The sequence below is a fragment of the Podarcis filfolensis genome (assembly GCF_964270895.1).
Source record: "Podarcis filfolensis genome assembly, chromosome: 6".
NCBI lineage: Eukaryota > Metazoa > Chordata > Lepidosauria > Squamata > Lacertidae > Podarcis > Podarcis filfolensis.
Window position 1 is genome coordinate 91566710 of NC_139609.1, and position 18681 is coordinate 91585390.

Genomic DNA, 18681 nt, shown 5'->3' on the forward strand with positions numbered 1-18681 from the left:
AACAATAGGATCCAAAAGGCAGCAGTCTGATTGGTCCTAGAACAATAGGATCCAAAAGGCAGCAGTCTGATTGGTCCCAGAACAATGCAGCAGTATGATTGGTTGGCAGGAACCACCCAATCATGCTCCAGATAGAAGTGAATCCACAACCTGATTGGCTTACAGTAGAATTCCGGAATTAGCCAATCATGTGCAGCCCATTGTGTAAATAATGTATATAAAGCAGATACCTTGAGGGGACTTCCATTCATTCCTCCTCACCACTATGAGCTGAATAAAGAGCATGAAATCACTTTGCGACTCTGAGTATATTTCAATTGCACAGTCCAAATTAAGGGTGTCTAATTTTCTAAGTTTAACCAGCAGCCATGGAGAGGGGGCAATCAGGATTGGGGCCACGGCATATGAGGAGGGAGTTAACCCTTACCACAACCACATGAAACTCCATCCTCCACCCTTAATATGTTATTCACCAAGGTATTTTCTTACAGTGCGTGCCCAGTTGCAGACCCCCGCCCCTCTGAGAGTCAGTCCGAGAGCAATGATTACACACAACAATGTATTTTGGGATTAAAATGGCCACAACTTTATTAACAATTTTAGATGTAGGGAACCTTGGCTTAGGCACTGGGTGTGTATCCCTCTCAGTCCCCCGTGCTGGGGCACTGAGGTATGGCAGGGTTAATTGGAACAAAGGGAGGCACTGCAAAAAGTGTGTTTACACAGCTAGCCCCCCTTTCCGTGCAGCTGAGGGGACTGCCTTTTCAGTGTTTGGCCAGTGACTCCCCTCGCAACTCCCTTTTTAATGGGGAACCCTGGTAACGCCGCTGCAGGAGGGGTGAGTCACCACTTCACACACCCCTTATTCAATTGATAGATGAAAGGATTCCACCCAAGGCCTAAAACCGCCACCGAAGACCACAGAAATCGTGGTCTCACCGCTGAGACTACCTAGAGCTGAAATAACCCACTAGAACAGCCTTTCTCAACCTGTGGGTCCCCAGATGTTGTTGAACTACAACTCCCATCACCCCTAGCTAGCAAGGTCAGAGCTCAGGGATGATGGGAGTTGTAGTCCAACAACATCTGGGGACCCACAGGTTGAGAACCGCTGCACTAGAGGCTTGCCAATCATTCTTCCAGGCTGTGGTTAACATCACCGAACCAGTGTTCATTCCCCCATGGGGTCACGTGCACCCCGTCAGGTCTGAAAACTTGGTTTGGTATTATCTTACACTAGCTGTCAGGGACTATTCAGGGTTTTAGACTAGGATCTATCCTAGCCCTACCAGGAGATACCAATGATTGAACCTAGGACCATCTGCATGGAAAGCAAATGCCGTACCTGTGAGCGATGGTCTTTCCCCACAAGCCTGGTGTGCTTGCTTGTGATCATTGTGTAAGCTGGCCATCCGATTACCCTGAGGACATCTGTAGGGATGATCGCGGAGTGGGGAGTGGGGTCCGGAGGGAGCACACTCCTCACCTGCAGGCAGCCTCAGCCTGCCTGCACGCGTGACCTTGGGGTGAGGAGCACACACACCCCTCACAGACAAAGCCACGGCTGTCTGAACATCATTGCCTCTGTCTAACCTTTTGCGGTCTCAGTAGTCTGCGGTGTCCTGTCTGTAACGTTTGTCTCTGAGACCTTTTGTCTCCTTTGTCATACACTGTGCAAGGGGAAAATGACGCGGTGGAAACAGGTGCCAAAATAACTTTGTACCACCCCATGATCTCGGGACTGGAAGATGTGTAAAGGTCACAGCCCAAAATGTATCTGCCTGGTTTGCATATTTGTCTCAATAAAAGGAGGCTCCACAGGGCTGGCCAGCAGCTTGCATGCAGCCCACCTGTGCGCAGCTCACCTGCATTATCACCTCCTGCCTCATGTCCATCACTTCAGACATCTGCACCTGTTCATAAATACTGGGACAACTTTGCCACGGTTTTATGGCCTTCTGCAAGTTGTGCAGGTCTCCATTAATCGATGACTTTGGAGCATGACTTTGCTTGTCGAGTTGCCTCCCAGAGTCTTCTCTGTAATCTGGGGTTTATAATGGCCCGCCATGTATCCCATTTGATTCTATTATTGACTACAGCTTTGCAAAGCAAGACAGACTGGATTATGAAGAGGCAGGCTGTAGCTTCCTTTTTAAGTTTAATTGCTGAAACATAGGGATAATTTTAATCTTGTTTAAAGAAGCAAAGCTTCTTAGCATCGAATTGTGAGATTCCACAGAGTACCCTTAGTCAAAATGTTCAGAGACTCAAGTTGGTTTGTTCATGTAGCCAGAATATGTGAAGACAAAGAAGAAGAAGGTGGCTTGCCCTTTCAAGGTCATGATGCCATTTTTAAAGATGGAGAGAAAGCATGAGTGTAGGACCTCACCTCTGGGTTGCATCCATGCATTGTTAATTGAGCATGGGTCCCAGAAACACCCACGGGACAAGTTAGTCACAATTTAAGTACCACTAATTTCAGTGGAAGGGACGTGGGTGGCGCTGTGGGTTAAACCACAGAGCCTAGGAACTTGCCGATCAGAAGGTCGGCGGTTCAAATCCCTGTGACGGGGTGAGCTCCCGTTGCTCCGTCCCTGCTCCTGCCAACCTAGCAGTTCGAAAGCATTTCAAAGTGCAAGTAGATAAATAGGTACCTCTCCAGCGGGAAGGTAAATGGCGTTTCCGTGCACTGCTCTGGTTCGCCAGAAGCGGCTTAGTCATGCTGGCCACATGACCCGGAAGCTATACGCCAGCTCCCTCAGCCAATAAAGCGAGATGAGCGCCACAACCCCAGAGTCAGTCACGACTGGACCTAATGGTCAGGGGTCCCTTTACCTTTAATTTCAGTGGAACTAAGAATCGCTTAATTAGTCTGGATTGAACTCATTGCCATGAAGTTGAGAACTGGCAGTTATCACGCCAAGGAAGCCGATACATGATGCTCATCATATTGATTATTATTATTTATTAATTTTTTATACCGTCCCATACCCATAGATCTCAGGGTGGTTCACAACATAAAACCACGATATATACGGTATATAATATAAACAAAACACTGCACCCCAGTGCTCACCACAATTCTTTTATTTGATGTAGTCATAGAATCATAGAATTGCAGAGTTCAGTTCAACCGGAGCAAAGACAGTATAAATTCAGCAAAAGAGGCGGGTCCCACAGAACAAAATACCTTGACGGCCAAGGGCCAGGGTACAGAGGTGTGTCAACAACAACAACAACAACAACAACAACAACAACAACAACAACAACAACAACATTAATTATACCCCCTCCCATCTGGCTGGATTGCCCCAGCCACTCTGGGCGGCTTTCAACACATATAAAATCATGCGGCAAAAGTTGTATAGTGAAGATGCAGCTGTGTGGGGAGGGAGTTTCACAGTTTATGGGCTGTCCCAGAGAAAGCCCACTCCCGGGCCACTGCCACCCCACACTTCTGAAGGCTATGGGAGCACCAAGAGAGCTCCCCTGATGATCTTAGCATGCAAGATGGTCTGTGAGGATGGATATTTCAGGCCTATGTCATTTAGGGCTTTCTTCAAATTTCTTTCAATTTGGTTTCTTTTGGGTCACTAAAACCTCAGGTAGGTTTTAATTGTGTTCAGTCTGTTGCCATGGCACCAGGGATTAACTCTTGGAGGCCATTCCAATGTTCTCTACTCAGAGTTGCAAAGTGATTTCATGCTCTTTATTCAGCTCATAGTGGTGAGGAGGAATGAATGAAAGTCCCCTCAAGGTATCTGCTTTATATACATTATTTACACAATGGGCTGCACATGATTGGCTAATTCCGGAATTCTACTGTAAGCCAATCAGGTTGTGGATTCACTTCTATCTGGAGCATGATTGGGTGGTTCCTGCCAACCAATCATACTGCTGCATTGTTCTAGGACCAATCAGACTGCTGCATTCTGAATCCTATTGTTCTAGGACCAATCAGACTGCTGCCTTTTGGATCCTATTGTTCTAGGACCAATCAGACTGCTGCAGTTTGGATCCTATTCAACTCAGTACATAACAAAGAGCTTTTTGTGTCTTCACTTATTTCCTCAGCGAAGTGTTTCCTTCTGGGATGCCAACCGAATACACTATCACTTTCCTCCTCCGGCTCCTGCCAGAAAGCCCTCGGGAAGCCTTTGCTGTGTGGCAGATAACAGATGAGGACTTCCAGCCTGTACTAGGCATCATACTTGACCGTAAGGAGGCTCATCGATCATTCAGCAGGGAGATTTGGTTGCTACAAGGGATGGGGGATGGGGCAGCAGAGCCAGAATTTCCCGGAAGACAATTTTCTGAGAAAATTCCAGACGTTTTTCTTTTCCTTGTGTCACCTAGACAAAGCAGCCGCTTGGCAGAATTCTCTCTGAGTATTCTGCACTATTTGTGTGCCTGTTATGAAGGGGCAATGCATGAACAGGCATCACATCAGCGCCAGACATCGAAAGCACGTTTAATACACCTTTAAAGCACACGGCTTGCCCAGAAAAAACTGGGAGCTGTAGTTTGTGAAGGGTGCTGGGAACTGAACGCTCTGTGAAGTGGTTCCCAGGATCTTTTTTGGGGGGAAGCAACATGCTTTAAAACTGTCTTAAATTTGTTTAAAATGTATGGTGCGGATGTGAGCCTAAACTGCCCCAGAATGATGGCTGGTTCAAGATGCAAAATGGCAGCCGGTTGCATACATGATTGCTCTTTGCTGGCGCTGGCATCAGCATCAATGCCCTGCTATCAGGAGCAGGTCAGTAATAACGACATCAGTGAATTCTTTATTCAAAGAAACAAACAGCTCAGGAGGCCAGGCCTAGTGAGCACAGAAACTCTTCCCAAAGATCTTGCCCCAATGAAGCAATTTCAATGACTGATGGTCCTCACCTTCCCACAGCTCTCCTCCTTCCCAAGCAATCTGAGACTTCATTGGAGTGGCTGTCTTTGCTCTGCCCTCTTCATACCTCTTCTGGTCCTGGGAAACCAAGGTGGAGGGGAGCTGGTTGCAACAGGAGCAGGAGACCCCCTGGCTTCTTCAGCAGCCTGCCTGATCTCTGCCTTTTGGCCCCATCCTCTCCAGCCTCCGCTTCTCCCTCTGATTCTGAACTGCTCCCTGCTACAGCCTCTTCCTGCTCACTAAATCTTGTTACCTCTAAACTTCTGACATCCCTTCCTCTCAGTCATCTCCCAATCTTCTCTCTCTGACCACTCATCGTCATCCCACCACCAGTCCCCAGGCTCTGAGCCTTCATCCCTTGGGGGTTCCCCAGCTCAAAAGGGGGTAGCATAAATTTTTTATTCATTTTAAAAATATATGTGCCACTTAATTACAATGGTCTCTAAGCAGTGTACAAGAAATACTATACAAAATGGTAAAAATGGGTTAAAATGATCAAATCAGTCTTCAATTAAAATGCCTCCTGGAATTTTAAAGAATTCAGTAGGCACTGGAGGTTAAATAGGAAAGATTCAAATGACTGGTATACATGATTCATATATTTTCACACATACACTATTGATTCCCATAGACCAGGGGTGCCCAAACTTTTTCCAAAGAGGGCCAGATTTGATACGTGAGGGCCGACCTTTTTTTAGGATTGAAGTTGTAAATTGTTGAGCTTTTCTTAGGATTTACCCCCAAAGTTGTTGAGCTCCCCTCTCCATTTTTACCACAAAGTTGTTGAGCTTTATTTAGGATTGAAGTTGATAAGCTATTTTTAAAAGGATTTTACCCCAGGGCATATACTGCCACGGGGGCCAGATTAAATCAACTGGCAGGCCAGATTAAGAACCCGAGATGGACTTTGGACATGACTGCCATAGACCATCTCTTGAGAAGTTGTTCCATTCACTCAGATTTTCGGTTCTCACAAGTGTGTGTTTTACTATTTTCCCCTTGTTACTTCAGCATGTGGAAAGCCTACAGTCCACTGTCCTCTTTGGTTTTCTTTATAACCCCTGGGTTATTTGTCATCTTCCTCCCTCTATAGCCAACAAGAAATCCTTGATATATTTCCACCGTGACTATGAAGCTGATGTCGAGGAAGTCACCTTTGACCAGCAGGAAGTGAAGAAGATATTCTACGGCAGTTTTCACAAGGTCCTTTATCCAAAGGAGAAATCCATTCAGGATGATTTTTTTTTTTTAAAGTCTTCCTTTCCTCTTTAAATGATGATTCTAGAAATATCCTTGGGACATTTGCTAACCTGTTGGTGTTTGTACGTGCCGAGATAGCAATGAACGACGGGGTGTGTGCCAGCATAATAATGAATTACTAAATCACTTCCTGTCTGCATGCATTAATCTAGGCAAATGTACGCAATAAGTTTCCAAGAAGATATGCAGTAAGGACACGGGCACAATCTGCAAAAAGAAAAAAATAATAATTAGGATCCAGTGACTCAGGGATTTTAAAATGATCTGAAAATTAAACTGACGCAATTAGCTGGACCTATAAAGTGACCTTATACTGAGTCAGACCATTGGTCCTCTGAAGCTAGAATTGTTTGTTCTATTTGGCAGCAGATTTGCAAGGTTTCGAGCCAAAATGTTTCCTAGCCTTGCTATCTGAGATCTGTTTCAACTGGGGGTGCTGTAGCATGAATCTGGGGCCTGCTGTAAGCGTACAAAACACTGCTGAACCTTTCGTTACGTAAATACAATACTAGTAACGACACACGCAACGTAACAGGCTGTATGTAACAGTATAACTTCTGTTTTAAAAACACACACAATAATAATATTTTAATAATTTATTATTTATACCCCACCCATCTGGCTGGGCCTCCCCAGCCACTCTGGGTGGTTTCCAACAAAATATTAAAATACAGTAATGCATCAAACATTAAAAGCTTCCCTAAACAGGGCTGCCTTCAGATGTCTTCTAAAAGTCTGGTAGTTGTTGTTCTCTTTGACATCTGGTGGGAGGGCGTTCCACAGGGCGGGTGCCACTACCAAGAAGGCCCTCTGCCTGGTTCTCTGTAACTTGGCTTCTCGCAGCGAGGGAACCGCCAGAAGGCCCTCGGTGCTGGACCTCAGTGTCCGGGCAGAATGATGGAGGTGGAGACGCTCCTTCAGGTATACTGGACCGAGGCTGTTTAGGGCTTTAAAGGTCAGCACCAACACTTTGAATTGTGCTTGGAAACTTATTCAACATATCATGTCACAATATATAATTCCATAGACCAAATTATTATATGAGCGGAACATATTCTGAGAGATTAAAGTCCAGCGGATAGATCAGGAGATACAGCCTATTCAGTTCTTATATTAGCAATAACCACGATGTGGAATGCTTATATCAATCTTGTAGTGTTCCACGTGTCTATGGAATTACATATTGTGACATGATATGCTGAATTATTTTTTGAAATAGAAGTTATACTCTTACATACAGCCTGTTACGTCGCATGTGTCGTTACCAGTAAGCATAGCATGTGTGCTACCAGTGAGCTGTAGATACTCAATATCACATGTTGTGCATGCACTGTGTTTTTTGGTTTTGGGTTTTTTTGTAAATACATGCAGGTCCTGCTAGCCAAACACTCGTTTTATGAAAACCCACTTATTCAGGCACCAAGCATTAGTACCCAAACCTCGCCATACACACTGCAGATTCAGATATCCAAACAGTCGGACCTGCGTGCAGTACTCAAAACAAATAAGCAGTCTTAAACAAGCCATCCTTCTTTGTGTTTTGCTGGTGGGAGACGGGGAGGAAGGGGTAGACTTTGGTCAAATAAGAAAGCAAATTTGACTTCCTTGTTTGCCTTTTGCAAGGTTTGAGTGAGTTTTCCTGCTTTTTTATCATTTGGGGTACAAACGTCTATGGTTGGGAACGCATTAGAAATTTCCCCATAGGCATCAGTGGAAATGGTTGACTCATTATGTGAACACCCGCCTAACAAATGATTTCCTGAGAACACACTGTGTTTGAGTTGCAAGACCTGCGTGTCTTCTTCTTCTTCTTCTTCTTCTTCTTCTTCTTTGGCAATCACTCGTAGCTGAGTAAGATTGTCTTCCATAAACACGGTTTTAACATTGTGTCCGTAAGTGACTGTGGAGGCCAATTCTGGATCCACTCTTCCTTCCACAGTAGGGACATGGGTTTCTGGGCAGGAGTTGATCATGGTGTGGATTTGCCAAGCATGCTCTATGCACTCTATATTTGTGGCATGCATCAAATGCAAACTTTCATTCATCTTTGACCCTCTGCCTTCTTATCCCCTTTCTACAATTTGCTCCTGGAGCGTCGTAGCACCTCTCTTTTAACTCGACTCTTCACCTTTTTGCTTTGGCAAGTCAATGACCTTCGCAGGGAGTATCATCTGTGAGTCCACTTTGGTCAACAGCCATAATTTAAAGAGGCAGGGCCCAGTATTTCTGGGCACTTCTCAAGCTTAGCTGGGTTTCAACTGTGAAATATTTAATGCCTTACTGAAGCCAACTGGTTCTCATCTTACTGCTCTTGAATTGACTTGTGCCTTTGACAACGCCTGCTTCACAAAATTGGCAGGCTCTTACTGAAAGGAGGGGATGATGGCAACGCTCTCTCTGTTCCCTTCTCCTGTTTCCAATGTGTTCCTCTCTTTGCCTGGAACAGGCACTTCCTCTGTCTCCAGCCGTCCACATTCCTCTTCTACTTCCAACTTCTCCACTAAGGCATTTCCTTTTGGAAAAACCTTTCCTGGACCACCACTGCCGCCTCACTTCCTCCAATGTGTTGCTCTTTCAGCTTAGGTGAGACCCACATCTTTTCCACGCATTATGCCAAAAGCACCAAAGATGAAAGCATAATTCAGTTCCTCCTGCCTATTATGCATGGTTTCATTTTTGCGGCCTGTTACATAAACTTGAGGATGCGGGTGGCGCTGTGGTCTAAACCACAGAGCCTCTTGGGCTTGCTGATCAGAAGGTCAGCGGTTTGAATCCCCTCGACGGGGTGAGCTCCCGTTGCTCCGTCCCAGCTCCTGCCAACCTAGCAGTTTGAAAGCACACCAGTGCAAGCAGATAAATAGGTACCACTGCGGCGGGAAGAGTTGGACACGACTAAACAACAACAACAAAACCTAAACTTGGGATCAGATGAGCCGAGATTTCTGATACAGATCCTGAAGATGTTATTTTTTGATGAACTGCAAATGAACACTTGGAGAACATTTGCCCTGCCTTAAGAACCTTTTGCAAAATGATCTCTCAAAATTATGGATTTTATTGCCCTTCGATAGGATGGAAAATTCTGGGAGCAACTGTGGATCCTGATTTAATATTTGCTAATATTAGTTTAATAGAATGGCAGGAAACGATGGTTTGGACCCTACTTCCTCTAGTTTCTCTCTTAGCCCACCATTTCCAGTATGAAGTAAAAAATACTGATTCATGCAACACCAACTGAGACAAACTTTTATTAGAATTTTATTCCCGCCCCCCTCAGGAAAAAAAAAATCAGGAAAATGCTGCCTCCATTTTTACACCCATAAACAGCACAGATAATTTTGGGAGGTTGTTTTTGTCCATAAGCTATGAGTGGATTCTCTTCTCAGAACAGACATCCTTTCAGGATAGAAACTCTCTCCTTTTCCCATTGGCTTGGATGTTGGCCCATTTGTCAGAGCACAGCATTCGTCTCCAAAACAGAGGCCATTACATTTTTCTCAGCAAAAGAGAAAATCACAGTTTCCTCCTCTCCCAGTTTGCTTTCCGCCGATTGCCAGTGACCAGATTGCAGGAAGAAAAGGTCTTTTGGAAATACAACTGAAATTTTCTGTTTAAGAGCCCATTTGACACAAAATGCAATTGGTTTGGCTACCTTTTCCTCAAACTACTTCTACTGCAGCTGGTAGCCACTAGAGTTTTTTTAAAAAATAAAATAAAATAAAATAAAAATATCATGGGACAAATCTCCTTTATCTCCTACAAAAAAAAACTCCATTGGAAATGGCTTAGACTGAAGCCTAGTTCATACACTAGGTCAACAATATCATGGACTGCAAGACTCTTGATTGCAGCAAGGAAATCTTACAAGTGGTTGCTCTGCCATAGATCATTAGATGTTAGCGATAGGAGTTCTATCCTAGCCTTCCTGGTATGCTGCTTTCCTATGTGCAGGGATAGTTTGTTTTTAATAGGGAAACACTCCACAGTACACGCGCGCGCGCGCACACACACACACACACACACAAACTGTCTGGTGTATTCCACGAAAAGTTTCCCCACCTGATCTGCTGATTGTGTGAACTAAGCGTGCACACTCAAGAGTTCCCCAGGTCTCTCTCCCACAGCAAGCTTCCTGGAATAGCAGAGCTTTGACCTTAATCTTAGCCCAAAATGCTACCCTGGTACCACATTCATTTGACATATAGGACACATTGAAAGTTCTATGACTGCCAGAGTTTCCTGTGAAGAGGAACCGATGGTTAAGCCACTATAAGAATTGTACCTCTGTGAGAGGAAAAGGGGGCATCTGGACAACTCTTAGCACCCAAAAGGAACTACAGCTCCCAGAATTCCTTGGGGGAAGCAAGCCATGAGTGTTTAAAGTGGCATTGTAGTGCTTTAAATGCATGCTGTGTGTGTGGCCTGGTGCTCTTCTACCCCAGGGAAGGGCAGGCTCCTGGTGTGAAGGATCTCCTATGACTTTTACTAGTGGTGCTGTGGGTTAAACCACAAAGCCTAGGGCTTGCTGATCAGAAGGTTGGCGGTTCGAATCCCTGCGACGGGGTGAGCTCCCGTTGCTCGGTCCCTGCTCCTGCCAACCTAGCAATTCGAAAGCACATCAAAGTGCAAGTAGATCAATAGGTACCGCTCTGGCGGGAAGGTAAACGGCGTTTCCATGCACTGCTCTGGTTTGCCAGAAGCAGCTTAGTCATGCTGGCCACATGACCCGGAAACTGTACGCTGGCTCCCTTGGCCAGTAAAGCGAGATGAGCGCTGCAACCCCAGAGTCGTCTGCGACTGGACCTAATGGTCAGGGGTCCCTTTACCTTTTAAGATCCACCAACCAGAGTCTGGTGCAAGAAACATACAAATTAGAATTAAAGAATTCTGGGCCGCAGAATTTGTTTGGAGTCTGGAAACTAAACAGGACACACAATCCATGCAAAAATCTTCTCATGGTGACTGCTATCCAGCTTTCTTCATTTCAACAGGATGATTTGGGGCATGGAGAGTAATTAAACCATTAGCAGAAATCTTTGCTGATCTGCCAAAAAATTACCTAGGTATCTGCTTTCTGCCATCCCCTGCTCTAGACCGTGTCATGCCCATTATTTTGTCAGGTTGCGTTACGGCACATCGAGCTCTCCAGCTCCCGTGGTGCAGCTCAATGAAACTATTCTTGTCTGCTGAGCAGGTGCACCTATCTGTGAGCCGTTCCAGGGTCAGGCTGTATATCGACTGCAAGAAGACATCGGAGAAATTGCTTGGAACTTCGGAGAGCATTTCGATGGCTGGCTTCGTCATGCTCGGGAAGCTGACCAGGACGCGAGGGCCGCGGAGCGGGTCAGCAGCGGTGAGTCCCATTTCCTTTTTTAAAAAAAAGATATTTATTGAGATTTTACAAAAACATAAGTTTACAAAATAGAAAAAAGTCACATAGAAAGAAAAAGATACAAAAAAGAAGACATAGAAAAATACATAAAAGAGAAAAAAGAGGAATAAAAGTACAACATACAAAAAACAGATAAAAAAGAATTAAAAAACAAATCCGTTTTTAATAACTTTAAACTCATTAGCTTGTTTCCTTGGCCTCCTCACACCTCCCCTTTTTGTATTCTCATTTAAATAATCAAATCAGCAAATCCTTACCCTCTTTCGTTTATCTTAACTCTATATCTTAACATATTACAACTCTATATTTTCATCCATTTATCAATTCATTTTTGCATATTCTTATTAACTTTGTTGCTAATGCCACTTATTTTCAGTCCAACATCATTTTAACATTCATTAATTTTACAGTGTTTCTGAAGGTAGTCTTTAAATTTCTTGCAGTCTTCTTCCACCAACTCTTCTCCCAGGTCTCGGATTCTGCCAGTCATTTCCGCCAATTCCATATAATCCATCACCTTCATCTGCCACTCTTCCAGGGTGGGAAACTCTTGTGTCTTCCAGTGAGTCCCATTTCCTGTGAGTTGAGGTCAACATGTGATCTTGGGTGAAAGATGTAGAAGCACGGGGCAGAAATTGCAGGAGGGAAATGCCTCAGCCCAAGCGCAGGTGATGCCCGTTCATCATGTGCCCCTCCTTGTGGATTCGACCAAGAATTATTCTGGCAGCCCTGCAGACTGACTGAGTTGGGGCTCTTCATTCCAGAAGGGGGACCAGTGACCCCAGGGAGTGGGGTCCTTTGCGATGCTCTGGGTTCTGTTTTGGTTGCATTCTGCTATAGTAGAGCTACTGCTGTAGTCAGTACCGGATTTACGTATAAGCTAAACATATTTACGTATAGCTTAGGGCCCCACTCTCTTGGGAGCCTCAAAAAAAATTAAAGGAAAAAAACCCTGGATGTACATTTCCAAAATATAAGATAAAAAACAAATGAAAATAAAACCTAAATGCAACGACAGTGTTTTGTGTTGTGTAGGCTCCTATGATGTCAGTAATGGGCCCCCAGTCATTTTAAGTTAGAGCTTAATAATTATCTCACTATTAATATACTTCTACTTAACTGTTTTTCACTATTAATATACTTCTTCTTAATTGTATTTCAGTTCAACAGTTACTTTGATAAAATACATATTTTGTTATGTGCAAATGGCTTTAGATACCTATTCGGTCCATAAATTACCATATACCATATATTCAACACAAAAAAACAGTTAATTTGTTCTTGAGTCAAAGGACAGCTGGACATAATAAAGGGCCCCATTACCTTCAGTAGCTTAGGGCCTCATCAAACCTAAATCCAGCCTTGGGTGTAGTACAACCCTTGTTTTCCACTAAGTTTTACTCAGAGTATACCTGCTGGAGTTAATTGACCTAAGTCAGAGTCTCCCTTCAGCACATGGATCTCTGCTTGAGCAACAGAACTTTTCCCATTCTTCTCCCCCAATGTACACCCTGCGCCCTCCCCTCCCTGAACATAGCTGTCAACTTTTCCCTTTTCTTGCGAGGAATCCTATTCGGAATATGGGAATTTCCCTTAAAAAAAGGAAAATGTTGACAGCTATGTCCCTGAATCTGCTCTGGAGAGTTGGGGGCACCTGCAGAACAGCTTTTGGGGATGTGTGGAGCGTGGAGAGGGGGCAAAGTTATGTTGCACAAGCAGAAATCCGTGATAATTATTATAATTAGAGCCACCACTGAAAAAGCCCTGTTACGTCCTTCATTCTCTGACAGTGACTAATAGGAGGCAGGGACAGTAATCCAGAGAAGAGTCACAGTTCCTCACTAAATCCATCCGTTGTGGGATGCGACTGGTTTTTGTAAAAAGGTTTCTTGGATTCAAGTGAGCTGTTAGGTTTATCCTGTAAAAGAATATTATTCAAAAAAAAATTGCTATGTGATGCTGATTGACAGCCGCCTTGTTGGATTTGCGGTGTGGGGGAGGGAGGGGAGCCTCAATCATTTTTTTCTTTTTCTTTTGCATCTGTTAAATACATATGCTGCATATTACTTTTTGGCATCTTTAACGAAGCTGAATCACTGAAATGTAGCTAAGGAACAGCTTTCCTCAGAACTGCTGCCCTCAGATAGCCAGAGTGCCTGCCTCATTATTAGCTATTTTAAAAAACTAGATGTAACTATGAAAATACCCTTTTGAGCTGTAGAGCTTGTTTTAAGTCCATTTGCTACTCTGTCCACTCAGTCAATCTACTGACTCATAGTGAAATGCACAATTTTTAATTATTTTTTTAAAAAAACTCTTGATTGGATAGATTGGATAGAGAGCTTTCATGTTACAGTATTTTTTAATAGGGATGGCAAAGCTGCCCTGTTATGTACTGATTTGAATAGGATCCAAACTGCAGCAGTCTGATTGGTCCTAGAACAATAGGATCCAAAAGGCAGCAGTCTGACTGGTCCTAGAACAATAGGATTCAGAATGCAGCAGTCTGATTGGTCCTAGAACAATGCAGCAGTATGACTGGTTGGCAGGAACCACCCAATCATGCTCCAGATAGAAGTGAATCCACAACCTGATTGGCTTACAGTAGAATTCCGGAATTAGCCAATCATGTGCAGCCCATTGTGTAAATAATGTATATAAAGCAGATACCTTGAGGGGACTTTCATTCATTCCTCCTCACCACTATGAGCTGAATAAAGAGCATGAAATCACTTTGCGACTCTGAGTATATTTCATGCCCTCTGCTTGATTCACCCTCAATATTTCTTGGCCAACGGGGTGGTGTGGAGAAAGCTCATTTACTTTCCACGAGTTCTCATAATGCTAGTGGCACGCATTCTTGGATGATGCGCATTCTTGCCTCGCCCTCTGGGAACTGTTGTCTAGTTATAGCATCCACCACAAATCACCAGCAGTGGTGGACAGATGCTTACAAACTCAACCACAATGCACAGATCAAGCATAGCTAGGAGGAAGGGATGTCTCAGTCAGGAGGATGGCATGGACCACAACTATGGAACAACATTTGTAAGGTGTGGCCAAGATTCAATGGGGGGTGGTCAAGATTCAGTGGGGGTGGGGTCTCCTCCAGCTGAATTGCAACAACAACGTGACTAACTGCTATTGCCACCTCCAAATCTCACCTTTGAGGGTTTGGTGAAACCCCAGACCAGTTCTGGGGACACAAGGATGTGGGGGGCATGTGTGCAAGATGCAGGTTTGGGACACGGGTGGCGCTGTAGTCTAAACTACGGAGCCTCTTGGGCTTGCTGATCAGAAGGTCGGTGGTTTGAATCCACACAACGGGGTTGCTCTGTCCCAGCTTCTGCCAACCTAGCAGTTGAAAGCATACCAATGCGAGTAGATAAACAGGTACCGCTGTGGCGGGAAGGTAAACGGCGTTTGCGTGCGCTCTGGTTTCCATCACAGTGTCCTGTTGCGCCAGAAGCGGTTCAGTCATGCTGGCCACATGACCCGGAAAGCTGTCTGCGGACAAACACTGGCTCCTTTGGCCTGAAAGCAAGATGAGCGCCACAACCCCATAGTCGCCTTTGACTGGACTTAACCATCCAAAAGGATTTCCCAAAAGCTTTCTTGTTTCTGGTACCATTTTGTTTGCCGAAACTGTGCGGTTTCAGCACACCTCTATTTTCCACACATTTTGGGAGTCCAACAAACGCAAGGCTCCTGAGAGCCCCCTGCACATGCAACTGTGTACATCGAATTCCTCTACACCAGCCTTCGCTGCCCTGCTGGCCTGCTAGCTGGGTCTGAAGAGAGCTGTTGTCTAAAACATCTGCAGGGCCCATGGTGGTCAATGCTAGAGAAGGTGTGGGAATCATTTGACCCTCCAGTTGTCGCTTAACTACAATTCCCATCATCTCTGGTGATTGACCATCCTTACTATGAGTGATTGGAGTTGTATAGTGCTACCTTGGTACTCAAACAACTTGGAACCCAAACACTTCAAACCCAGAAGTAAGTGTTCCGGTTTGCGAACTTTTTTCAGAAGCTGAACATGCCCTATTTTGAGTGTTACGCTTCTGATTTGAGTGCTACACTTTTCCATTTCGAGTGTTACGCTGAGCTCTCTCTGTTTTGGCTATTTGTTTTGTGTTTTTGTGGCTCGCTCTTTTTGTTTTTGTGACTGTGTGGAACCCAGTTCAGCTGCTGATTGATTGATTGACTGCAGTACGTTGTTTATTGCTTTCATTTTATGGATCAATGGTCTCGTTAGATAGTAAAATTCATGTTAAATTGCTGTTTTAGGGGTTGTTTTTAAAAGTCTGGAACGGATTAATCCCCTTTGCATAACTTTCTATGGGAAAGCATGCCTTGGTTTTGGAATGCTTTGGTTTTGGAACAGACTTCCGGAACAGATTAAGTTTGAGAACCAAGGTACCACTGTAGTTCTGAAACACCTGGAGGGCCAAAGATTCCACTACAGTCCAGCCGTAGAGCATAGACATTTCAATGAGTGCACATTGTTTGGCATGGAGCCAGCATCCTTCTTCCATATATAAATTCTCTTCCACTGGGCTTGAATGCCTACAAAGGCCTAATGTCTCCAACTGTTATTGTGTGGATAGTATGATGGATGGATCTCTTCTTAGACAGGCTGGCTTATTTATTTCAGGTAGTTTCTTATCTTACCTATCACCTCCTTTGAATGGCAACAGAGTAAAACTTTCGTTTTGTCTCTGAAACCAATTACTGAGCCGCCAGGAGAAGGTGTTGAGCGAATGAGAACTCCAACATTGCTCTTCCTAAGACTGACGGGCGGAATTTAAGTAGTAAGGGTTTTCTAGCTTGGTCACTCTGAAACCACTGGCCATTTTTGCCATTGGACCAACACAGCTCACAGACGTTGAGATTTATTTATTTTTAATCATCATCATTATTTTTTCTTAAAAAAACAAGGCTTTGAAAATTGAACAACAAACCAACAAACCTCAGAGTTCTGGCTTGGGGAAAACAAAGATGCTAATGATGTTTGCTGCCTCTGTGCGAACAAGCTGGAGTTTCACAGCAGACAGAAAAATCTTGGCAGATACACATCCGTGGGTTGGAGGAAGAGGAGATGTTATTCTCAGAGGTGCCTTGCTGAGCCTCGGTAGGAGGTGATTAGAGTTTTTTGCTTCCGTTTCCATATTTGGAAAGATTTGAGGCGCTATTTCAGGAAACTGAAAGTTTAGTTATCTGTAGCTCTGTCCTTCCTTAACCTTGTTCTTGGTCCATCATAATCTCTATTAGTATAATTATTCATAACAGAGGTGGGCCAAATGAAGACATTAAACCTCGCTATGTAACCTCAGGGCTCTCCCCAGCTGCACCTCTCACCGACCCTGATTTGCACCCGCCTTGGGGTTTTTGTTTTGCCAGGCTGGAATGTGTCCTTGAACTCTGATAATGTATCTTGCCTAATATTATCATCATGCCCTGCCTTTGCCCCTGATGGCACTTAAAGTGGCTTACAGATAAAATTAGGAACTGCTGAAAACACAGGGGGAAAAGACCAAAGCCAAAACAAAACATTGATAATTGCAAATATATACATATGTAAAATCTGTTAAAACCATACAACCGTAAAGCCATACCTTAAAAACAGCACGGCCACAGTCCCTTCATTAAAAGCACTGAATTCCCAAAAGCCTGTTGCAACAAGAAAGTCTTCACCTGCTGGCCAAAGGACAGCAAGGAAGGAGCCAGTCTAGCGTCTCTAGGGAGAGAGTTCCAAAATCGGAGCCACCACCGAGAAGGCCCTCCCCTTGTTGTCCAGATGGAGGATAGAGAGGGGTGTGTGACTGTGTAAAAGTAAGAATAAGATACAAAAATATTATTTGCTTCACTCACTTTTGCTTCTTGCCCTGCCCACTGCTGTTGTGTGGCCCCCAGAAGGTTGAACAGAAGGGACTGTGGCCCTCAGACTGAAAAGGACACCAAGCTTCTGCTATAAGTGAGCTTTGCTGCAACTTTCATTTTCTTCTGTTTTGTTCTTCCATTTGTTTTGCCCCATCCTACCCTCTGGGTTACTGATACTCACGAGAGATTGTGATCATGGATGGAAATGCAGTGCAAAGAGGAACCTTGATTCACCAGAAGATCATATGAGTGAACTGGTACATGCTACGGTTTATCCATGTACACAATCACTTGTGCACATTGGTAATTCAGAAGGGACGTATCAGGAAGGAAGAGTTGGAAATTGCAGCAGCACTCTTCAGTTCTGGATTTAATTTTAGACATAGGTAAAGGTAAAGGGAACGCTGACCATTAGGTCCAGTCGCGGATGACTCTGGGGTTGCGGCGCTCATCTCGCTTTATTGCCTGAGGGAGATGGCGTACAGCTTCTGGGTCACGTGGCCAGCATGACTAAGCCGCTTCTGGTGAACCGGAGCAGCGCACGGAAACGCCGTTTACCTTCCCATCGGAGCGGTACCTATTTATCTACTTGCACTTTGAGGTGCTTTTGAACTACTAGGTTGGCAGGAGCAGGGACTGAGCAACGGGAGCTCACCCCGTTGCGGGGTTCGAACCGCCGACCTTCTGATAGGCAAGCCCTAGGCTCTGTGGTTTAACCCACAGCGCCACCCAATTTTAGACATTCTTGATGATAAATGGCACTGGTGACACATGTCTTCTCTGGGACGGGGAACCTGTGCCAGTGACACAGATATCTATCTATCTATCTATCATCTATCTATCTATCTATATCTATCTATCTATCGTCCCCTACCCCACAGGCCAACTGTGGTAGGTGGGCAGGGTCCAATCAGCACCAAGCAGGATTGCATTTTCCGCACATCGAAAGACGAGCAGAGACTTCCCGCATGGCAGGGGGTTGGAATTGATGACACTCTGGATCCCTTCCAACTCTATGATTCTATGATTTTATGATTCCATCCTGCTCTCTGCAGGGATTTTTTTGACAGCATGTTCTCCATAGGGAACGCACTGGCAAAGCAACACCAGGCAGGATTGGTGTCACTCAGCACCAACAGGCAGATGAATTTTCATAAGGATTTTTTTTTTTTAAGTAACATAAACTGTTGTGGAAATGTGGAGAAAGGAACTTAAGGCCAGGAAAATGAAAGCTGAGACGAAC

At 44.6% G+C, this 18681-nt stretch overlaps 1 protein-coding gene across 2 annotated transcripts in view; it reads left to right on the forward strand.

Moving 5' to 3' along the window:
- The window catches only part of COL20A1 (collagen type XX alpha 1 chain), a 148973-nt gene that overhangs the window by 89835 nt on the left and 40457 nt on the right, over positions 1-18681 (forward strand). For both annotated transcript variants that reach the window (XM_083618337.1, XM_083618336.1), the window contains exons 24-26: positions 4075-4217; positions 5997-6106; positions 11358-11516. In XM_083618337.1, coding sequence (XP_083474463.1) covers positions 4075-4217; positions 5997-6106; positions 11358-11516 — 412 coding nt within the window. The remainder of the gene's footprint in view (positions 1-4074; positions 4218-5996; positions 6107-11357; positions 11517-18681) is intronic.